Source organism: Salmo salar, chromosome 11, assembly GCF_965601325.2.
Source record: "Salmo salar chromosome 11, fSalSal1, whole genome shotgun sequence".
NCBI classification, from domain to species: Eukaryota; Metazoa; Chordata; class Actinopteri; order Salmoniformes; family Salmonidae; genus Salmo; species Salmo salar.
In genome coordinates this window covers 114055365-114080910 of record NC_138301.1, presented here as the reverse complement: position 1 = coordinate 114080910, position 25546 = coordinate 114055365, and the positions used below count along the sequence as shown (strand labels likewise).

General features: G+C 44.3%; 1 protein-coding gene across 3 annotated transcripts in view; it reads right to left on the bottom strand.

Annotated features, from left to right (window-relative positions):
* LOC106563791 (uncharacterized) overlaps positions 1 to 25546 on the bottom strand; it is a 77093-nt gene that overhangs the window by 19256 nt on the left and 32291 nt on the right. For 2 of the 3 annotated variants that reach the window (XM_014129649.3, XM_014129648.2), the window contains 2 exons: positions 1847 to 1959; positions 1400 to 1464 (listed from right to left, as the gene is read on the bottom strand). In XM_014129649.3, the coding sequence (XP_013985124.1) occupies positions 1400 to 1464; positions 1847 to 1959 (178 nt within the window). Of the gene's footprint in view, positions 1 to 1399; positions 1465 to 1846; positions 1960 to 10616; positions 11182 to 25546 lie in introns of those variants that run through there. The other variant, XM_014129647.3, reaches the window with a different exon arrangement.

The following is a 25546-nucleotide window of genomic DNA, read 5'->3' as shown; positions in this document are numbered from 1 at the left end:
AGGGAAGTACAGAGAGAGAGAGAGCGACAGAGGGAAGTACAGAGAGAGAGAGAGCGACAGAGGGAAGTACAGAGAGAGAGAGAGAGAGCGAGAGGGAAGTACAGAGAGAGAGAGAGCGAGAGGGAAGTACAGAGAGAGAGAGAGAGCGAGAGGGAAGTACAGAGAGAGAGAGAGCGACAGGGAAGTACAGAGAGAGAGAGAGCGAGAGGGAAGTACAGAGAGAGAGAGAGAGCGACAGGGAAGTACAGAGAGAAAGAGAGCGACAGGGAAGTACAGAGAGAGAGAGAGCGAGAGGGAAGTACAGAGAGAGAGAGAGCGATAGAGGGAAGTACAGAGAGAGAGAGAGCGAGAGGGAAGTACAGAGAGAGAGAGAGAGCGAGAGGGAAGTACAGAGAGAGAGAGAGAGCGAGAGGGAAGTACAGAGAGAGAGAGAGAGAGCGAGAGGGAAGTACAGAGAGAGAGAGAGAGCGAGAGGGAAGTACAGAGAGAGAGAGAGAGCGAGAGGGAAGTACAGAGAGAGAGAGCGACAGGGAAGTACAGAGAGAGAGAGAGAGCGAGAGGGAAGTACAGAGAGAGAGAGAGAGCGAGAGGGAAGTACAGAGAGAGAGAGAGAGAGCGAGAGGGAAGTACAGAGAGAGAGAGAGCGAGAGGGAAGTACAGAGAGAGAGAGAGAGCGAGAGGGAAGTACAGAGAGAGAGAGAGAGCGAGAGGGAAGTACAGAGAGAGAGAGAGCGAGAGGGAAGTACAGAGAGAGAGAGAGCGACAGGGAAGTACAGAGAGAGAGAGAGAGCGAGAGGGAAGTACAGAGAGAGAGAGAGAGCGAGAGGGAAGTACAGAGAGAGAGAGAGAGCGAGAGGGAAGTACAGAGAGAGAGAGAGAGCGAGAGGGAAGTACAGAGAGAGAGAGAGAGCGAGAGGGAAGTACAGAGAGAGAGAGAGAGCGAGAGGGAAGTACAGAGAGAGAGAGAGAGCGAGAGGGAAGTACAGAGAGAGAGAGAGCGAGAGGGAAGTACAGAGAGAGAGAGAGCGAGAGGGAAGTACAGAGAGAGAGAGAGAGCGAGAGGGAAGTACAGAGAGAGAGAGAGAGAGAGAGAGGGAAGTACAGAGAGAGAGAGAGAGAGAGGGAAGTACAGAGAGAGAGAGAGAGAGAGAGAGGGAAGTACAGAGAGAGAGAGAGAGCGAGAGGGAAGTACAGAGAGAGAGAGAGAGCGAGAGGGAAGTACAGAGAGAGAGAGAGAGAGGGAAGTACAGAGAGAGAGAGAGAGAGAGAGAGAGAGGGAAGTACAGAGAGAGAGAGCGACGGAGGGAAGTGCAGAGAGAGCGAAGGAAAGGAAGCGTGAAAAGCAGATCTTGATTATTGCGTTGACGTTTTGATCATGCAGGTGTGTGTGTTTACTCACCAGTTTGATGTTGTCCTCTGGTCGGAGGAGAGTGAACATGGTCTGCAGGTGCTGCTGGAGGTCACCTGGAGAGACGGGCGCACACACACTTAACACTGCACTCTGTGTTCCCATGATAACCACCACCACACTGTTCCATTCCTCAGTATAGCATCCTAATGGCCTTTACAGTAGACTGCATATCTGCTCATCTCTTCTCTTTGTCACATTAATGCTTCATCACTGGCATCTTTCCATCTCTCTCTCCGCTAATTGAACCGTGAATTAGGGAGTTTCTCATGGCCACGGTGCTTTGCTTGCTCTTTGCGGTCTAGGCCAGGTAACTGGTAAACACTTGGTGACAACTGCTGATGTCAAAAAGGGCTTTATAAAATACATTTCAATGATTGATCTGGACATGAAACTACTGTGCTCAGTTTCCCATAATGTCTGTACTCCGTACTGTACCTGCATGTTTGCTGCGGAGCTGAGCGAAGCGGGAAGCAGAGGTAGGGGAGGAGCCATTTCCCCGGGGCAGGAAGAGGGCGGCACCTTTCACTGTCAGGAAGCTCTCACTGATACTGGAGAGAGAGAGTGGGACAAGAGAGAGAGATGGAGCGGAGGAAGAGTGTTAAAATGCTTTCACAACAACCAATACAATCCTATTATGGTAGAACAGCCCAATCTGCTGCCCCTGAGGCAGGGCAGTGTAACTGAGGAATAACAGGGAAAAGAGGAGGTCGCTTAGAGACAGAGCGGAACAAAAGCAGACCGTCCCGTGCCCCCCCGACTCTCTTCAAGGTTCCAGCACACCACTACATATGGGTTGTTGTCTGATGACAGAGTGTCACCTATTAGATGGATGTTCTCTAAAAACGCTACAGGCCGAGGGGCGATGTTCTCTTAAAACGCTACAGGCCGAGGGGCGATGTTCTCTTAAAACGCTACAGGCCGAGGGGCGATGTTCTCTTAAAACGCTACAGGCCGAGGGGCGATGTTCTCTTAAAACGCTACAGGCCGAGGGGCGATGTTCTCTTAAAACGCTACAGGCCGAGGGGCGATGTTCTCTTAAAACGCTACAGGCCGAGGGGCGATGTTCTCTTAAAACGCTACAGGCCGAGGGGCGATGTTCTCTTAAAACGCTACAGGCCGAGGGGCGATGTTCTCTTAAAACGCTACAGGCCGAGGGGCGATGTTCTCTTAAAACGCTACAGGCCGAGGGGCGATGTTCTCTTAAAACGCTACAGGCCGAGGGGCGATGTTCTCTTAAAACGCTACAGGCCGAGGGGCGATGTTCTCTTAAAACGCTACAGGCCGAGGGGCGATGTTCTCTAAAACGCTACAGGCCGAGGGGCGATGTTCTCTTAAAACGCTACAGGCCGAGGGGCGATGTTCTCTTAAAACGCTACAGGCCGAGGGGCGATGTTCTCTTAAAACGCTACAGGCCGAGGGGCGATGTTCTCTTAAAACGCTACAGGCCGAGGGGCGATGTTCTCTTAAAACGCTACAGGCCGAGGGGCGATGTTCTCTTAAAACGCTACAGGCCGAGGGGCGATGTTCTCTTAAAACGCTACAGGCCAAGGCGTGTGTGAACCAGAAGTCCTCACAAGGATAGTAAAACAGCTGAAAATACTATATTTTTGGTTATGGAAAATATATTATACAGTGGTTTAGATGGTACAACGATTATCTACACTAAACTTGCTTGTTTTGACAAACTGAAACTAGGCAAACTAACATTTTTGCAACCAGGAAATGGCAGAGCGATTTCTGCATAGTGCAACTTTAACATGGTTGTGAATGTATCTCATCTGTATCACTGAATTTGCACAACGACTCATCCCGAATTGAATTCCGCTGCTCTACAGATCGCTCCAGGGAAGAAACGCTAGTAGGTGTGGTATTTGGCCGGAGCGATGTGGTAGTCAGGCCATCATTGAATACCTACAGTAATCAGAAAGATGACTTAACAGTACAGAGGACTAGGCCTACTCACTGACTGTGTCCCAATGGTAACCCATTTCCTGTATAGTGCACGAGTTTTGACTAGGGCTTTGGACAAAAGTAGTGCATCATATAGGGAATAGGGTGCCATTTGGGACAAGCCTCCTACTGTACAGTCATCTACTGTACTCCCAACTCTGTCTACTTGCGGTGGTCTTCCATGTTTTCTGCTGAGAACAGCAGTTTTATCCTGCAGGCTGAAACTGACCTCAGTACTAAAGGCATTCATGTACTGGTCGGCAGCAGAATACCGTAGGTACAGTACTGATCTGCAGCAGAATACCGTGCAGAAGGTACAGTACTGGTCTGCAGTAGAATACCGTACAGAAGGTACAGTACTGGTCTGCAGTAGAATACCGTGTGGGAAACTGAGCTACAGTATGGGACTGAAGCAGTGCAAACTGAGCTTTCAGACCAAAACACTGAACACACATGCCACTAAATACCTCTGCCATGTTCTCTACCACCCTTACACAAATCACTGTTTCTGGAGAAAATACACTTTTTCATACTCTGAATCTATGGGTTTTAACCCTGAGCAATACTAATGTTCTTTCATCATGACAACAAACCATCCTCCATAACATGACACACAGGGAGAGATTACACACAAAGACACACACGGAAATGTGCTTTCAAACACACAGCTGGTTCCAATTTTGTGGTGGCTTAACTGTACTGGACATGCTCATAAACTAACGAACGAGGGGGAGAGAGAGGAGCTTAAAAACACAGGAGGTCAAGAAAACAATGTGTGTGAGACCTCTGCACGGCCATTTTAAACTTGACCCTCCTCTACAGTGCTTCATTCAGCCACTCTCTCTCTACTGCAGTCACTAGCTTATGGCTTTGGCCTTTATACAACATGAGGCGCAAACCCATATTAGATAAAGTAATGATATTTCTATGGGCTTACCCATTGGTCTAACTTACCCAGAAGGCCATGTAGCTGCACTTCAGGAAACATATTAAAGTGTTTTACATTTTATTACAGCAGGGGTTCTCAAAGTATATATTACTTTTTTAATTTTAATGATTAAACGACTTTTGGCCAACGGATCCGTGGAATACGTTTAAAGTGTGTAAAACAAAAAAGGTGATATTATTCATCTACAATGTATGTTCTTAACCCTGGGCAACATGGGCCTGGGGAGGCTCACAGGGATATTAGTATCCACAGTACTCTGTTCTTAACCCTGGGCAACATGGGCCTGGAGAGGCTCACAGGGATATTAGTATCCACAGTACTCTGTTCTTAACCCTGGGCAACATGGGCCTGGAGAGGCTCACAGGGATATTAGTATCCACAGTACTCTGTTCTTAACCCTGGGCAACATGGGCCTGGAGAGGCTCACAGGGATATTAGTATCCACAGTACTCTGTTCTTAACCCTGGGCAACATGGGCCTGGAGAGGCTCACAGGGATATTAGTATCCACAGTACTCTGTTCTTAACCCTGGGCAACATGGGCCTGGAGAGGCACACAGGGATATTAGTATCCACAGTACTCTGTTCTTAACCCTGGGCAACATGGGCCTGGAGAGGCTCACAGGGATATTAGTATCCACAGTACTCTGTTCTTAACCCTGGGCAACATGGGCCTGGAGAGGCACACAGGGATATTAGTATCCACAGTACTCTGTTCTTAACCCTGGGCAACATGGGCCTGGAGAGGCTCACAGGGATATTAGTATCCACAGTACTCTGTTCTTAACCCTGGGCAACATGGGCCTGGGGAGGCTCACAGGGATATTAGTATCCACAGTACTCTGTTCTTAACCCTGGGCAACATGGGCCTGGAGAGGCACACAGGGATATTAGTATCCACAGTACTCCACCAATTATCAATTGTTCAACTGAATACTATTCCCCAGTGCATTTTGACATAAATGCACTGCAACTTAAAGTTCATATGGATCCGTTTAAATCGCAATATCAAACAATTTCTGGGAAACAATTAAGTACCTTTTTTGCTTACTACATGATTCCATATGTTCTATTTCATAGTTTTGATGTCTTCACTATTATTCTATAGCAAAAACAAAGAAAAACCCTTGAATGAGTAGGTGTCTCCAAACTTCTGACTGGTACTGTATATTTCCCAAGCCAATAAAGCCCTTTGAATTGAGAGAGCGAGAGCGGGACAGAGAGCGGGACAGAGAGCGGGACAGAGAGAGGGACAGAGAGAGGGACAGAGAGAGGGACAGAGAGAGGGAAACAGAGCGAGCGAGCGAGACAGAGAGAGGGACAGAGAGAGGGACAGAGAGAGGGAAACAGAGCGAGCGAGACAGAGAGAGGGACAGAGAGAGGGACAGAGAGAGGGACAGAGAGAGGGACAGAGAGAGGGACAGAGAGAGGGACAGAGAGAGGGACAGAGAGAGGGACAGAGAAGGGACAGAGAGAGGGACAGAGAGAGGGACAGAGAGAGGGACAGAGAGAGGGACAGAGAGAGCGAGACAGAGAGAGGGACAGAGAGAGGGACAGAGAGAGGGACAGAGAGAGGGACAGAGAGAGGGACAGAGAGAGGGACAGAGAGAGGGACAGAGAGAGGGACAGAGAGAGGGACAGAGAGAGGGACAGAGAGCGAGCGAGCGAGACAGAGAGCGAGACAGAGAGAGAGGGACAGAGAGAGGGACAGAGAGAGGGACAGAGAGAGGGACAGAGAGAGGGACAGAGAGAGGGAAACAGAGCGAGCGAGCGAGACAGAGAGCGAGACAGAGAGAGAGGGACAACGAAAGCTGTTTAATGTTTCCCCTGTTTATTTCCCTTTTGTTTATTGTCTATTCCATTTGCTTTGGAAATGTAATCCTGTTTCCCAAACATAAGTTTGTACTTTAACTATTTGCACATAATGACATTTGTAAAGTCTTTATTCTTTTGGAACTTGAGTGTAATGTTTACTGTTCATTTTTATTGTTTATTTCACCTTTGTTTATTATCTACTTCACTTGCTGTGGCAATGTTAACATATGTTTCCCATGCCAATAAAGCCCTTGAATTGAAATTGAATTGAGAGAAACAGAGACCGAGAGAGAGAAACAGACAGAGTAATCCAACCATTTGTATGCAGCAATCTTCTCCATTTCAAATCCTCTCACTCATTGATCGATACAGGTGAGTGTCATAATGACATGGGGCACATTGGGGTGGACCCACCAGTCTCAATGAGCGGAGATTTGAAATATAAAAATGGAAGCGTACACATTGTTGGATTACTTCATAGAGCAAATAAAGATATATATTTGAATGTACAATATGTTCCATTATCAAAACGCACCACCTGCAACTGGACACAATGACATCTTAGAATATACCAAGATGATATCGCCAAGTTAACCTGTTGTGGATAGGGGGCAGTATTTTCACGGCCGGATAAAAAAACATACCCGATTTAATCTGGTTACTACTCTTGCCCAGAAACTAGAATATGCATATAATTAGTAGATTTGGATAGAAAACACTCTAAAATTTCTAAAACTGTTTGAATGGTGTCTGTGAGTATAACAGAACTCATATGGCAGGCAAAAACCTGAGAAGATTCCAAGCAGGAAGTGGCCTGTCTGACAATTTGTTGTCCTTCTGTTGCATCTCTATCGAAATTACAGCATCTGAGCTGTTACGTGACACTTTCTAAGGCTTCCATTGGCTCTCTAAAGCCTTCAGAAACCGGATTTAGGCGTCTCTTGTCTCTGGGCAGATAACAGCAGCACAGTTTGTCAGTGGTCTGCCTGGTGACAGAAAGACTGGAGATGCGCGTTCACGAGCCCTTGCCATTTTTTTCTTTCCCTCTTTGAATGAATACAACATTGTCCGGTTGGAATACTATCGCTATTTTACAAGAAATAGCATAAAAATTGATTTTAAACAGCGTTTGACATGCTTCTAAGTACGGTAATGGAACATTTTGATTTTTTTTGTCACGAAATGCGCTCGCGCGTTACCCTTTGGATAGTGACCTGAAAGCACGAACAAAACGAAGGTATTTGGATATAACTATGGATTATTTGGAACCAAAACAACATTTGTTGTTGAAGTAGAAGTCCTGGGAGTGCATTCTGACGAAGAACAGCAACGGTAATACCATTTTTCTAATAGTAATTCTGAGTTTAGTGAGCCCCGAAGTTAGCGGGTGTCTGAATAGCTAGCCTGTGATGGCTGAGCTATGTACTCAGAATATTGCAAAATATGCTTTCGCCGAAAATATATTTTAAAATCTGACATAGGGATTGCATAAAGGAGTTCTGTATCTATAATTCTTAAAATAATTATGTATTTTGTCAACGTTTATGATGAGTAATTTAGTAAATTCACCGGAAGTTTTCGGTGGGAATGCTAGTTCTGAACATCACATGCCAAAAGCTGTTTTTTGATATAAATATGAACTTGATTGAACAAAACATGCATGTATTGTATAACATAATGTCCTGGGAGTGTCATCTGATGAAGATCATCAAAGGTTAGTGCTGCATTTAGCTGTGGTTTGGGTTTTTGTGACATATATATGCTTGCATGGAAAATGGCTGTGTGATTGTTTTTTGGCTATGTACTCTCCTAACATAATCTAATGTTTTGCTTTCGCTGTAAAGCCTTTTTGACATCGGACAATGTGGTTGGATTAACGAGAGTCTTATCTTTCAAATGGTGTAAAATAGTTGTATGTTTGAGAAATTGAAGTTATAGCATTTAAGGTTTTTGCATTTCGCACCACGCTATACTATTGGATATTTGGCGAGGCGTTCCGCTAGCAGAATGTCTGTCCTCAACAGGTTTTAAGGTTGGTCGAAAATTCTCTGTCCTACACCAAACACTACTTAGCCTGTAACTCCCAGTAAGTAATGGACACCAAAAATCTTTGGTTAAATCACATTATCTGGGCTCCTGAGTGGCGCAGTGGTCTATGGCACTGCATCTCAGTGCTAGAGGCATCACTACAGACACCCTGGTTCAAATCCAGGCTGTATTTTAATGAGCAGGCTTTCTTTCATGATTTGTTTTATTTTGACTGGAGCAAGAGAGCTTATTCCTGATGTGGAAACTGCCTGGAAATGATTTCATGATGGTTTTTTTCCCCAAATAGTAAACAAACATGCCCCACTCCACCGGCTCAGAGTTAAAGGGAGGGATAATCCATGGTTTTCTTCTGAGCTGTATTATTCACAAACCTAGTCTAGCCTGGGCTAAAGCAAGGAAATCATGTTCTGATGCTAAATGGCTTCTTTTTAGGCAGTTACGAAAGGTGCTATTTTCTTCTCAGGAAGGCAAAGTCTGAATATTTTATGTCTGTTACCACTGATAACCTGAATGACCCTAGAAAGTTTTGGAAGGCTATTAAGTCTGTCTGGTAACAGTAATGGTAATGAAATTACCGTCACATGTATTGAAGGACTGCTGCTGTATATGACAAAACTGAAATGCTGAATTGTTTCAATGAGCACTTTGTATCATCTGGTAGGAGGTTTGATTCAGTATCCTGTCTCTGTACAACCCTGTATGGATGAACCTGTGAGAGTTGGTCAAACGTTTAGCTTTTTGCCATTCTCAGTGCAGGAGGTACATAAAGCCCTGAAAACATTAGATCAGAGAAAGCCTGCAGGTCCCGATCTTCTTGATCCCTGCTTTGTAAAACTGGCAGCTGATTTCATAGCTGAACCACTTACATATCTGTTCAATCTAACCCTGGAATGGAATGAAATTCCCAAGATCTGGAAATCAGCATTTGTAAAGGGGGGAGATCCAACTCTTAAATAATTATTGGCCAATCTCAAAGCTGTCTCACCTGGTGAAAATACTTGAAACCCTTGTGAGTGAACAGCTAAAAGAGTTTTTATATACTAACTCTATTTTATCAATGTACTAAAATCGGGCTTCAGGAAGAAGCATAGCACAATTACAACAGCCATGAAAGTTTTAAATTATATCACTGAAGCCCTTAACAAAATACAGCACTGTCTCTCACTTTTATTGATCTCTAAGGCTTTTGATAGAGTTGATCATGCTATACTGAGGCAGAGATTGTCAAGCGTAGGTCTTTCGGAGGATGCAGTTTTATGGTTTGCTAACTATCTGTCTGATAGTGCACTCAATTTGATGGGCTCATGTCTGTTAAAATTGTCTGTCTAATGGTGTGCCCCAGGGCTCTGTACTTGGTCCCCTCTTATCCCATATTTATATAAATAATTTAGACAAATGTGCAAAATGCACGACTTCACTTTTATACTGATGACACTGTTTATTGTTGTGCCTCGTCTCTCACAAAAGCTTTTTATACTCTTCAACATACCTTGTGTCAATTGAAGCTTATCCTCAATACTGACAAAACTAATGGTGTTTTCTAAAGCAAGAACTAGACCTCTGAGCCTTTCACCACCTGTCAGGGCAATGAGACAGACTGTAACCTCATAAATATCTTGGAATTTTAATTGATGAAGGCCTCTTCTAAATTGCATATTCAACAACTTACATTTATGCCTATACTAGACTATGGGGATATTTTATAAATGAATGCTTCTGCTCAGTGTTTGAGATCAATTGACACCCTTTACCATGGAGCATTGAAATTTATTTTAAACCGCAAAACCCTTATGCACCACTGCACTTTATATACACATGGGTTGGCTGGCCTTCTCTAGTCAATAGTAGGCTCAGTCACTGGTATACTTTTATTTACAAAGCCATTTTGGGGTTTCCTACCATTTTATTTTGACATTTTTATTGTTCAGAAATGTGGTGGGTACTCTTCGTTTGGGGGAATTTATCCTGCTAACTGTTCCAAATGTCCGAACTGAATTTGGTAAAAGGGCTTTTATGTACTCTGCGCCATCGTCTTGGAACGCCTTACAAAATACTTTAAAACTGGAAGAACTTGTCCAGATTGGTGTTTTTAAATAATTGATTAAGGATTTTGAGGCCGATTCCCTGACCTGTCAATGTTGTTTATTTGCTGTTTTATGATTTTGTTATACTCTTGTGAATAATATATATATATATATATATTTTTTTTTTACTAGATTACCTGTCGTTTTCATGTCCGTCTGTAATTATGTAATGACATGGTGCTGCCTAACTTGGCCAGGACGCTCTTGAAAAAGATATTTCAAAATCTCGATGAGCCCTTCCTGATTAAATAACGGCTAAATAAAACATATGTAGCTAAATGTAAATGCAGCATGATTGGGGTATATGAAGCTAGAGGTGGGAGCAGGGCCTCAACTGGAGCCTTTAACTGCAAACTTACAGCTGATCAATCTTGCTCTGGGAGATGACGGAGTCCTCTATGAAGTACGGTGTCAAGGCGTAGAAGCACCGGGCCGGAGAGCTCCGTGGAGACGGGGCTACAACACCGGGAGGCATCGCTGCGATGTGGAGGACGGGAGTGGGTCGACCTGTGGTGCTGTGGCGAGGCTTGCTTCACTCCAGAGCGGCCATGTGATTGGTTACGCACGGGTGACCATGAACCACTGTACTGCACTGACCACGATCGGGGACAAACCGAAAAACACGCCACTGATGTCTAGTTTTAGAACCTCAAACTCTTATTTCATCCAGATACACGGTTCGCGCACGAGCACCAAATCACTAGCACACCAAACAACGCGAGTCCGCTCCGTTTAGTCCAAAGTCAACATATGTAATAACACTAACATAATAAAAACGTAAACAAATAAAATCAATATAAAAACGCTAAAAACAGAAGTTCAATGTTTCACAATTCGCTCTCCAGATTCACTTCATTATTGGTGCCAAATAAACGCTTGACTGGATCAAGAGCCTGATCTGTGTGAGCTGTATTCTGTTCAGATGATGACATCCTGAATGTTCCCAACCGGCAGTTGGGCTGCGGTAAATACCACTACCCGGGAGAAAGGGAGGAGACTGCGCACATGTGCTTCAATCCGGGCTCCGCGGGGATAGAAGGTGTAGCGCTGAAGCCATAAACACTGATCTTAGATCGGCGTTGGTGGTGCTCCCCAATGATCGTTATGGTTACAGGATGTGGAGGAAAGCTGATCCTAGATCTGCGCCTAAAGGTCGCCTTCTGCCTAGCGGCAGCGACACACGACCCGACTGTTTTCAGCTTCCTTCCAGTAAGAACGCGACGAAAACAAAACACGGAACAAAGATTAGGAAATCCAACAGCAACCAGATAACACGAGGAGAACATGAGCCAGGTCCTAGCCGGGGTTGTTTATCTGGTAGTGAAGCAAGCATGTTGATTTCAATGTATTAGGTGGCCTACACCTACATTTTATGTTGTGGAAAATACAGGCTTAAACCAACAAACATGTTCATATTCTCAGCTGTCAAATGACAACAAGTAGCATCCTAATCCTACCACATTGTGTGAGTCTGTGTATGATGTTTTCTAATTGTGTGTCTGGCTGAATGTTTGTGTGTGTTGTCCTCGACCCTCTATGTGGTATAGAGGAAAGACAGTGAGGTGTTGTGGTTAGATTGATTATGGCTCAGCAGTGTGCAGCGATGCTGCTGTCATGCCCTTGATTAACCTGATGGGCCACACACACACGAGATTGAATCCTTCCATGATCACATGCAATCTATCAATTTAATTTCAATCACAGACACATTTAATCCTAACATATAGCGGATGTATAGAATAGGATAGATAAGGTTATATATAATGATGATTGGGTCCAATAAGATAATAGTATAATATTCAGAGCTGTTAAAGCCTGGATACTACAGCTGATGACAGAGAAACCCTTCATCCTCTACTGCTAACTGATTGGAAGAGGAACTCATGACCCAATCACCTTCCTGCTCCATTGCTCTTTATTTTTACGCCACTTACCACATTCTTTTCTCCCTCATATCACTACATGTCTTCTCTCTCTCTTTCTGTCATGCTTGTCTTTCCTCTGTTCAGATTTATCTGTCTCTATCATTCCATCTCTAACACACAAAAACTCACACGGAGGATATCGCTGTGCTTGTGGAAACCTTGTTCACTAGGGAGCTGAGCTCATGTTTGCAGCACTGTGAGTGGGAAAGCAGGAAAATGTTCAGTGTGTGTGTGGGAATGTTCCTCTTTCTCCCTAGCTCAGCGTTTCCCAAACTCAGTCCTCGGGACCCCAAAGGGTGCACGTTTTTGCCCCAGCACTACACAACTGATTCAAATCAAAGTTTGATGATTAGTTGATTTGAATCAGCTGTGTAGCACCAGGGCAAAAACCAAAACGTGCACCCCTTGGAGGGGCCCCAGGACCGAGTTTGGGAAACCCTGCCCTAGCTCATCTTCTATCTCTCTGGTTGGACCACTGAAATTGAAACTTTCCAATGAGACAGAAGATGCTGGACAAAAACACCAGACACTCTGTTGGACCAGCCATGTCACTGGGTCTGTGTCCACACACACACACACACACACCATGGTGACCCTACAAGCCACATGTAAAAACACTCACACCAGGCTCACAAAAATATATACACACACATACTCTAATCCTTTCTGAGGCGGGATGGGGTTTACTAATTGATTAGTGCGTTAATAATCTGATCGACTTCCTGCTAGTAGATTATTTAGATAACCTTCAATACCTGACTGGATTGGTGCCAAATGCCAATAAATATACACTGAGTATACAAAACATTAAGAACACCTGCTCTTTCCATTACCAAAGGACTTCCAGCCAATTTGACACAACTGTGGGAAGCATTGGAGTCAACATGTACCAGCATCCCTGTAGAACGCTTTAGACACCTTGTAGAGTCCATCCCCCTGATTAATTGATGCTGTTCTGAGGGCAAGGGAGGGTGCAACTCAATATTAGGAAGGTGTTCCTAATGTTTGGTATACTCTGTGTGTGTCTCTCAGAGTTTAGCCTACCGGTGTCTGGGCAGTCATCTTACTGTATGCAGTGGGGCACACTACATGGACTAGATCCCTCAAAACAACTCTGGATGCCCAAGCCAGTTCAACCACATTTTTTCATTGTTCTAATCAGGGACTGATTTAGGCCTGAGAACCAGGTTGGTGCAATGAATTATCAAGTAGGACAGAAAACCAGCCGGACTTGGCAGGAGAAGAGTTGAATACCCCACGGACTAGAGAGTATGTTTTAACCAGCCGGACTTGGCAGGAGAAGAGTTGAATACCCCACGGACTAGAGAGTATGTTTTAACCAGCCGGACTTGACAGGAGAAGAGTTGAATACCCCACGGACTAGAGTGTGTATGTTTTGCTCCCCCGACATCATTGTATTGCTACTGTTCACTGACCTGCAAGGTTACACCTGGCTGCTGCTATCTGACATTAATGTGGAACAGACAGCGGTTTAACTACTTTGCAGATATGAAACCGACAATCAGAATATATCAGTAAAAAATATGAAATTCCCAGGTTATGCTACAAAACAAACTTTATAAGAGTATTTAAAAATAGGTTATATTCCATGATGTACACTAAGACATTGTTGGCAGAATAGATGGATTCAGTTCAATGCATGATTAATATAACTCACCAATACATTTCTTGGTAGTCCAAAAAATATTGCTATCAGGTTGTAAATCACAGATACACTGTTTCAATGACTCAATATTTTGGACAAAAACGGATAAACGTTACTAAGGCTGGGAATGTCAATACAATCAAACTAGCAAAGGCAATTATCACAGGTAAGTCATAATGTGGCTAATAGGCTAGCGTATCTATTTATGTAGCAAGTTAAAAACACAGGGCTTACCGTAGGCTAGATAGCTAGCTATCTGCTAGGAGGATGTCATGTCATTGGAGGAGTGGTTGAGTGACTGACTTTTTCCCCTCATATTGTTTTCGGTAGCTATATACAGCTAGAGATGCAGGTGTCATTTGGTTAGCTAACAAGAACTTGAACGACTGTTATACAGTTAGCATATATCTTGCGTTAGCAAATTCACTCTGGCTATCTACTCCGATTTCAGATCACTTGTCTGAGTGTGCCACAGCGCAGAATAACTGAATTTACGCAACACCTGAATATGACCGCTGTCAGTAAACGTTGGCAAATCAATAGTCACGAACGCTCTAGATAACAGCCTAGCTAACCCACTCTGCTAGGGCAAGTAAAATGGTCAGAGTGAAGTAGCAAGCTAGCCAACCTTAGCCAGGAAGACAAGCTGCAGAAGGACGAGAACGCTACAATTCCCCATTGTTTATCATTGCAATTTTGATGGCCAACTAGCTGAAATAGTTGAGAGGGTTTATCTAATGTCCCATCATTATATTTTAGCTCATCTTGCTCTGGCTAGCATTAGTTGTTGATGTACAGTATCAGTAAGAAGTATTGACACACCTACTCATTCAAGGGTTTCTTTATTTTTACTATTATCTACATTGTAGAATAATATTGAAGACATTGAAACTATGAAATCATGTAGCAACCAAAAAAAAGTGTTATCAAAATACTTTATATTTGAGATTCTTCTATGTAGCCACCCTTTGCCTTGATGACAGCTTTACTTTGAATGCTTTTCCAACAGTCTTGAAGGAGTTCCCACATATGCTGAGCACTTGTTGGCTGCTTTTCCTTCACTCCGCGGTCCAACTCATCCCAAACCATCTCACTTGGGTTGAGGTCAGGTGATTGTGGAGGCCAGGCTATCTGATGCAGCACTCCATCACTCTCCTTTTTGGTCAAATAGCCCTTACAAATGACGGTGCAAACCAGATGGGATGGCGTATCACTGCAGAATGCTGTGGTAGCCATGCTGGTTAAGTGTGCTTTGAATTCTAAATAAAATCAGACAGTGTCACCAGCAAAGCACACCATCACACCTCCTCCATGCTTCACGGTGGGAACCACACATGCGAAGATCATCCGTTCACCTACTCTGCGTCTCACAAAGACACGGTGTTTGGAACCAAAAGTCTCAAATTTGGACTCCAGACCAAAGGACAGATTTCCACCGGTCTAATGTCCATTGCTCGTGTTTCTTGGCCCAAGCAAGTCTCTTCTTATTGGTGTCCTTTAGTAGTGTTTTTTTGCAGCATTTTAGCCATGAAGGCCTGATTCACACAGTCTCCTCTGAATAGTTGATGTCGAGATGTGTTTGTTACTTGAACTCAGAAGCATTTTTTTGGGCTGCAATTTCTGAGGCTGGTAACTAATGAACTTATCGTCTGCAGCAGAGGTAACTCTGGGTCTTCCTTTCCTGTGGCGGTCCTCATGAGAGCCAGATTCATCATAGCACTTGATGGTTTTTGCGACTGCACTTGAAGAAACTTTCAAAGTTCTTGACATTTTCAGGTTTGACTGACCTTCATGTCTTAAAGTAATGATGGACTGTCATTTCTCTTTGCTTATTTGAGCTCTTCTTGCCATAATATGGACTTAGTATTTTACCAAATAGGGCTATCTTCTATATACCACCTCTACCATGTCACAACACAACTGATTGGCTCAAATGCATTAAGTAAGAAAGAAAGAAATTCCACCAATTCACTTAACAAGGCACACCTGTTAATTTAAATGCATTCCAGCTGACTACCTCATGAAGCTGGTTGAGAGAATGCCAAGCATGTGCAAAGCTGTCAAGGCAAAGGGTGGCTACTTTGAAGAATCTCAAATATTTTGATTTGTTTAGCACTTTTTTGGTTACTACATGATTCCATGTGTTATTTCATAGGTTTGATGTCTTCACTATTATTCTATAAATGTAGAAAATAGTAAAAATAAAGAAAATCCATGGAATGAGTAGGTGTGTCCAAACTTTTGACTGGTACTGTGCATAATGGAGAGAGCCTACCTTTCATGGTTGTTTGATCAATAGGACTGTAAAGTTCCCAAATGTAAGGGGACTCCTGTGGTACTGACATATTTTTAGAAATCCATTCAGGTGTATTTTGTGGCTTTTGGTGAATGCATCCTAATGATCTAAAGTCACGCTGTTGCAACTGTCTGTAAACACACAGTACAGTTCAAAGTGAATGATGGCAGGCCTGTGTAGCAAATGGCTTGTTTGCATAAAGGCCTACTGTAGCTCTGATTGTCTATGGTGCACCGGTCTGTGTAGACTCCGGTCCTGGACGAGACAGATGTTTTTATTAGGTTTTATTTGCTGCAGTGTCTATTAAATTGTCCAAACACACGGCCGCTTTCCCAATCTATATTGCTATAGCAGTTTCACAAATTACCTAGAATGTCTGGGAATTACGTATACGAAAAATGAATGAAACGTGAAAATGACCATAAGTGCTTGCTTGTCAGAAAATGTAAAAAAAATAAAAATCTTCCTGTGGTGTCTATGAATAGGATTTAATAAGATTTCATGTTGCTAAAATGCTGTCAGTTCCACTTTAAGGAACTGGTATAATGCTTTTAATTTCCTGGTAAAATGAAGGTAAACATTACCTGAATACAACAGGGAGGTGTTCAACAGTCCCAGCAGCTATTTCTAACCTCATCTCTCCTTGTTTATTTAGGACTGACCTACTGAAACAAAACCTCACAAAAAAACTGCTTACAGAGAATGGAGGGACTGACTGGTACAAATCGGTTACACTCATACAATCGTTTCCTTTCTTTAGCTCTATTCTCTTCTCATATCACCTGGCTGTATGTTCTAGTCCCTCCTCATATCATCTGGCTGTATGTTCTAGTCCCCCATATCATCTGGCTGTATGTTCTAGTCCCTCCTATCATATCACCTGGCCGTATGTTGAAGTCCCTCCTCATATCATATCACCTGGCTGGTATGTTCTAGTCCCTCCTCATATCATATCACCTGGCTGTATGTTCTAGTCCCTCATATCATATCACCTGGCTGTATGTTCTAGTCCCTCATATCATATCACCTGGCTGTATGTTCTAGTCCGTCATATCATATCATCTGGCTGTATGTTCTAGTCCCTCCTCATATCACCTGGCCGTATGTTCTAGTCCCTCATATATCACCTGGCCGTATGTTCTAGTCCCTCATATCATATCACCTGGCTGTATGTTCTAGTCCCTCCTCATATCATCTGGCTGTATGTTCTAGTCCCTCCTCATATCATATCATCTGGCTGTATGTTCTAGTCCCTCCTCATATCATCTGGCTGTATGTTCTAGTCCCTCCTCATATCATCTGGCTGTATGTTCTAGTCCCTCCTCATATCACCTGGCTGGTATGTTCTAGTCCCTCCTCATATCATATCACCTGGCTGGTATGTTCTAGTCCCTCCTCATATCATATCACCTGGCTGTATGTTCTAGTCCCTCCTCATATCATATCACCTGGCTGGTATGTTCTAGTCCCTCGCCAAATCACCTGGCTGGTATGTTCTAGTCCCTCCTCATATCATATCACCTGGCTGGTATGTTCTAGTCCCTCCTCATATCATATCACCTGGCTGGTATGTTCTAGTCCCTCCTCATATCATATCACCTGGCTGGTATGTTCTAGTCCCTCCTCATATCATATCACCTGGCTGGTATGTTCTAGTCCCTCCTCATATCATATCATCTGGCTGTATGTTCTAGTCCCTCCTCATATCACCTGGCTGGTATGTTCTAGTCCCTCCTCATATCATATCACCTGGCTGTATGTTCTAGTCCCTCCTCATATCATCTGGCTGTATGTTCTAGTCCCTACTCATATCATATCATCTGGCTGTATGTTCTAGTCCCTCCACATATCATCTGGCTGGTATGTTCTAGTCCCTCCTCATATCATCTGGCTGTATGTTCTAGTCCCTCCTCATATCATCTGGCTGTATGTTCTAGTCCCTCCTCATATCATCTGGCTGTATGTTCTAGTCCCTCCTCATATCATATCACCTGGCTGGTATGTTCTAGTCCCTCCTCATATCACCTGGCTGGTATGTTCTTGTCCCTCCTCATATCACCTGGCTGGTATGTTCTAGTCCCTCCTCATATCACCTGGCTGGTATGTTCTAGTCCCTCCTCATATCACCTGGCTGGTATGATCTAGTCCCTCCTCATATTATATCACCTGGCTGTATGTTCTAGTCCCTCCTCATATCATATCACCTGGCTGGTATGTTCTAGTCCCTCCTCATATCACCTGGCTGGTATGTTCTTGTCCCTCCTCATATCACCTGGCTGGTATGTTCTAGTCCCTCCTCATATCACCTGGCTGGTATGTTCTAGTCCCTCCTCATATCACCTGGCTGGTATGTTCTAGTCCCTCCTCATATCACCTGGCTGGTATGTTCTAGTCCCTCCTCATATCATATCACCTGGCTGGTATGTTCTAGTCCCTCCTCATATATCACCTGGCTGGTATGTTCTAGTCCCTCCTCATATCATATCACCTGGCTGGTATGATCTAGCCCCTCCTCATATCATATCACCTGGCTGGTATGTTCTAGCCCCTCCTCATATCACCTGGCTGGTATGTTCTAGTCCCTCCCCATATCACCTGGCTGGTATGTTCTAGTCCCGCCCCATATCACCTGGCTGGTATGTTCTAGTCCCTCCCCATATCACCTGGCTGGTATGTTCTAGTCCCTCCCCATATCATATCACCTGGCTGGTATGTTCTAGTCCCTCCCCATATCATATCACCTGGCTGGTATGTTCTAGTCCCTCCCCATATCACCTGGCTGGTATGTTCTAGTCCCTCCCCATATCACCTGGCTGGTATGTTCTAGCCCCTCCCCATATATCACCTGGCTGGTATGTTCTAGTCCCTCCTCATATCACATCACCTGGCTGGTATGTTCTAGTCCATCCCCATATCACCTGGCTGGTATGTTCTAGCCCCTCCTCATATCACCTGGCTGGTATGTTCTAGTCCCTCCTCATATCACCTAGCTGGTATGTTCTAGTCCCTCCTCATATCACCTAGCTGGTATGTTCTAGTCCCTCCTCATATCACCTAGCTGGTATGTTCTAGTCCCTCCTCATATCACCTGGCTGGTATGTTCTAGCCCCTCCTCATATCACCTGGCTGGTATGTTCTAGTCCCTCCTCATATCACATCACCTGGCTGGTATGTTCTAGTCCCTCCTCATATCACATCACCTGGCTGGTATGTTCTAGTCCCTGCCCATATCACCTGGCTGGTATGTTCTAGTCCCTCCTCATAGCACCTGGCTGGTATGTTCTAGTCCCTCCCCATATCACCTGGCTGGTATGTTCTAGTCCCTCCCCATATCACCTGGCTGGTATGTTCTAGTCCCTCCCCATATCACCTGGCTGGTATGTTCTAGTCCCTCCCCATATCACCTGGCTGGTATGTTCTAGTCCCTCCCCATATCACCTGGCTGGTATGTTCTAGTCCCTCCCCATATCACCTGGCTGGTATGTTCTAGTCCCTCCCCATATCACCTGGTTGGTATGTTCTAGTCCCTCCTCATATCACCTGGCTGGTATGTCCTAGTCCCTCCTCATATCACCTGGCTGGTATGTTCTAGTCCCTCCTCATATCACCTGGCTGGTATGTTCTAGTCCCTCCTCATATCACCTGGCTGGTATGTTCTAGTCCCTCCTCATATCACCTGGCTGGTATGTTCTAGTCCCTCCCCATATAACCTGTCTGGTATGTTCTAGTCCCTCCTCATATAACCTGTCTGGTATGTTCTAGTCCCTCCTCATATCACCTGGCTGGTATGTTCTAGTCCCTCCCCATATCACCTGGCTGGTATGTTCTAGTCCCTCATATCATCTGGCTGTATGTTCTAGTCCCTCCTCATATCATATCACCTGGCTGGTATGTTCTAGCCCCTCCTCATATCATATCACCTGGCTGGTATGTTCTAGCCCCTCATATCACCTGGCTGGTATGTTCTAGTCCCTCCTCATATCATATCACCTGGCTGGTATGTTCTAGTCCCTCCTCATATCACCTGGCTGGTATGTTCTAGTCCCTCCTCATATCACCTGGCTGGTATGTTCTAGTCCCTCCCCATATCACCTGGCTGGTATGTTCTAGTCCCTCCTCATATCATATCACCTGGCTGGTATGTTCTAGTCCCTCCTCATATCATATCACCTGGCTGGTATGTTCTAGCCCCTCCTCATATCATATCACCTGGCTGGTATGTTCTAGTCCCTCCTCATATCATATCACCTGGCTGATATGTTCTAGCCCCTCCTCATATCATATCACATGGCTGGTATGTTTTAGCCCCTCCCCATATCACCTGGCTGGTATGTTCTAGCCCCTCCCCATATCACCTGGCTGGTATGTTCTAGCCCCTCCTCATATCACCTGGCTGGTATGTTCTAGTCCCTCCTCATATCACCTGGCTGGTATGTTCTAGTCCCTCCTCATATCACCTGGCTGGTATGTTCTAGTCCCTCCTCATATCACCTGGCTGGTATGTTCTAGTCCCTCCTCATATCATATCACCTGGATGGTATGTTCTAGCCCCTCCCCATATCACCTGGCTGGTATGTTCTAGCCCCTCCTCATATCACCTGGCTGGTATGTTCTAGTCCCTCCTCATATCACCTGGCTGGTATGTTCTAGTCCCTCATATCATATCACCTGGCTGGTATGTTCTAGTCCCTCCTCATATAACCTGGCTGGTATGTTCTAGTCCCTCCTCATATAACCTGGCTGGTATGTTCTAGTCCCTCCTCATATAACCTGGCTGGTATGTTCTAGTCCCTCCTCATATAACCTGGCTGGTATGTTCTAGTCCCTCCTCATATAACCTGGCTGTTATGTTCTCGTCCCTCCTCATATCATATCACCTGGCTGTATGTTCTAGTCCCTCCTCATATCACCTGGCTGGTATGTTCTAGTCCCTCCTCATATCATATCACCTGGCTGTTATGTTCTAGTCCCTCCTCATATCATATCACCTGGCTGGTATGTTCTAGTCCCTCATATCATATCACCTGGCTGGTATGTTCTAGTCCCTCATATCATATCACCTGGCTGGTATGTTCTAGTCCCTCATATAACCTGGCTGGTATGTTCTAGTCCCTCATATAACCTGGCTGGTATGTTCTAGTCCCTCCTCATATAACCTGGCTGTATGTTCTCGTCCCTCATATCATATCACCTGGCTGTATGTTCTAGGCCCTTCCCATATCACCTGGCTGGTATGTTCTAGTCCCTCCTCATATCATCTGGCTGTATGTTCTAGTCCCTCATATCATCTTGCTGTATGTTCTAGTCCCTCATATCATATCACCTGGCTGTATGTTCTAGTCCCTCATATCATATCACCTGGCTGTATGTTCTAGTCCCTCCCCATATCACCTGGCTGGTATGTTCTAGTCCCTCCTCATATCATATCACCTGGCTGTATGTTCTAGTCCCTCATATCATCTGGCTGTATGTTCTAGTCCCTCATATCATATCACCTGGCTGTATGTTCTAGTCCCTCCCCATATCACCTGGCTGGTATGTTCTAGTCCCTCCTCATATCATATCACCTGGCTGTATGTTCTAGTCCCTCATATCATCTGGCTGTATGTTCTAGTCCCTCATATCATATCACCTGGCTGTATGTTCTAGTCCCTCATATCATATCACCTGGCTGTATGTTGCAGTCCCTCCTCATATCATATCACCTGGCTGTATGTTGCAGTCCCTCCTCATATCATATCACCTGGCTGTATGTTCTAGTCTCTCCTCATATCATATCACATCACCTGGCTGTATGTTCTAGTCCCTCCTATCATATCATATCACCTGGCTGTATGTTCTAGTCCCTCCTATCATATCATATCACCTGGCTGTATGTTCTAGTCCCTCCTATCATATCATATCACCTGGCTGTATGTTCTAGTCCCTCCTATCATATCATATCACCTGGCTGTATGTTCTAGTCCCTCCTATCATATCATATCACCTGGCTGTATGTTCTAGTCCCTCCTATCATATCACCTGGCTGTATGTTCTAGTCCCTCCTATCATATCATATCACCTGGCTGTATGTTCTAGTCCCTCATATCATATCATATCACCTGGCTGGTATGTTCTAGTCCCTCATATCATATCACCTGGCTGGTATGTTCTAGTCCCTCATATCATATCACCTGGCTGGTATGTTCTAGTCCCTCATATCATATCACCTGGCTGGTATGTTCTAGTCCCTCCTCATATCATATCACCTGGCTGGTATGTTCTAGTCCCTCCTCATATCACCTGGCTGGTATGTTCTAGTCCCTCATATCATATCATATCACCTGGCTGTATGTTCTAGTCCCTCATATCATATCACCTGGCTGGTATGTTCTAGTCCCTCATATCATATCACCTGGCTGGTATGTTCTAGTCCCTCATATCATATCACCTGGCTGTATGTTGCAGTCCCTCCTCATATCATATCACCTGGCTGTATGTTGCAGTCCCTCCTCATATCATATCACCTGGCTGTATGTTGCAGTCCCTCCTCATATCATATCACCTGGCTGTATGTTCTAGTCTCTCCTCATATCATATCACCTGGCTGTATGTTGCAGTCCTTCCTCATATCATATCACCTGGCTGTATGTTGCAGTCCCTCCTCATATCATATCACCTGGCTGTATGTTGCAGTCCCTCCTCATATCATATCACCTGGCTGTATGTTGCAGTCCCTCCTCATATCATATCACCTGGCTGTATGTTGCAGTCCCTCCTCATATCATATCACCTGGCTGGTATGTTCTAGTCCCTCATATCATATCACCTGGCTGTATGTTGCAGTCCCTCCTCATATCACCTGGCTGTATGTTGCAGTCCCTCCTCATATCACCTGGCTGTATGTTGCAGTCCCTCCTCATATCATATCACCTGGCTGTATGTTCTGAGAAGTGTAAGTATTGGGACATAGACCCAAGTGTGTGTGTTTTTTTGGTTTTACTATCCTTGTAGGGACCAGACATCCTGACAATGATAGTAAAACAAGGAACATTTAGACAAATGGGGACATTTCACAGGTCCCCACAAGGAAAAAGGCAATTTAAGGCTTAGGTTTAGAATTAGGGGTAAGGCTTAGGGAAACTATGATTTTTTAAAATGGGAAACAATTGTTTAGACCCACAAGGATATTAAAACAAACGTGTGCTTGAATGAGTAATCAGGTTCTGAGGTAATGATTAACACTAGGAACACAGACTAACATTGTGGTCATCCAAAGCCTGATTGATGGAAGGCTGTGGGGTGCAAATGGGTATCTGACGCTATCACTGTGGTCAGATAAACAGGGAAGTCCACTAACCCAAAGTCTGATGCAAGAGGGTGCAGTCAAACTGTGAAAGCAGTTCCTGGTTGATTTCCTCTCTGGAACCAGCTCACCAGGGTTTGCATACAGAGCAGAGGTTTATGTCATTTTATCTGATCAAATAAACGTATGTACATGTGTAGAGGAGGCGGCGTGAGTCACCTAGGCTTTAGCTCAGAGGGCTAGTACAGTCCAAGTCACATTGGCAACCTGGGTTCAATACAACGTCTGCTGTATGCATGCATGCATGCTGGATGCACGTAATCTATCGAGAACAATAAAAGGTATCTCATGAAAGTCACACCTCGCCCTGACATAGCCAATCACAACCTGTGGAAGCCTGAGGCGGCCAATCACCTGAACGCTGTGTCATTAGACTTGATAAATCAGTCATTTATGACTGTGCAAAGACAGACACAGCCAGCCAGCCGTTAATACTGTACTAGTGCCAGGGGACTTTTACAGTGAACAATATAAAAGTGACGTCCCCTGTTGACATTGTCCAACCACTACTGACTCAGTCAATACACAGAGCAGTGTATCCCTTTCCTTTATAGATGCTGGGGCGGGACAGCTGTTTACCTCTGTTGCTGCCTCCCAAAACAACTTGGCTTCAATCTGGTTTTAAAAGACCTTGGATGTTGTTTTGGGGACTTCTGTGCTCCTTCCATGGAACAATGGAGAGAAAACACCAGTTGACCTAAAACAGCATGGTTTCTCACAGTGTAGTAGATTACCCTCAGAAGCACACACACACATACATATATAAAACTAGGCCTATGTAGTCCAGGTACAGTATATTGACACACACACACACATATAAAACTAGGCCTATGTAGTCCAGGTACAGTATATTGACACACACACACACACACACATAAAACTAGGCCTATGTAGTCCAGGTACAGTATATTGACACACACACACACACACACACATACATATATAAAACTAGGCCTATGTAGTCCAGGTACAGTATATTGACACACACACACACACACATATATAAAACTAGGCCTATGTAGTCCAGGTACAGTATATTGACACACACACACACACACACATATAAAACTAGGCCTATGTAGTCCAGGTACAGTATATTGACACACACATACACATATAAAACTAGGCCTATGTAGTCCAGGTACAGTATATTGACACACACACACACACACACACACACACACATACATATATAAAACTAGGCCTATGTAGTCCAGGTACAGTATATTGACACACACACACATATATAAAACTAGGCCTATGTAGTGCAGGTACAGTATATTGACACACACACACACACACATATAAAACTAGGCCTATGTAGTCCAGGTACAGTATATTGACACACACACACACACACACACATATAAAACTAGGCCTATGTATTCCAGGTACAGTATATTGACACACACACACACATACACATATAAAACTAGGCCTATGTAGTCCAGGTACAGTATATTGACACACACACACACACACACACACACATATAAAACTAGGCCTATGTAGTCCAGGTACAGTATATTGACACACACACACACACATATATAAAACTAGGCCTATGTAGTCCAGGTACAGTATATTGACACACACACATATAAAACTAGGCCTATGTAGTCCAGGTACAGTATATTGACACACACACACACATACACATATAAAACTAGGCCTATGTAGTCCAGGTACAGTATATTGACACACACACACACATACACATATAAAACTAGGCCTATGTAGTCCAGGTACAGTATATTGACACACACACACATACACATATAAAACTAGGCCTATGTAGTCCAGGTACAGTATATTGACACACACACACACACACACACACATATAAAACTAGGCCTATGTAGTCCAGGTACAGTATATTGACACACACACACACACACATATAAAACTAGGCCTATGTAGTCCAGGTACAGTATATTGACACACACACACACACACACACACATATAAAACTAGGCCTATGTATTCCAGGTACAGTATATTGACACACACACACACATACACATATAAAACTAGGCCTATGTAGTCCAGGTACAGTA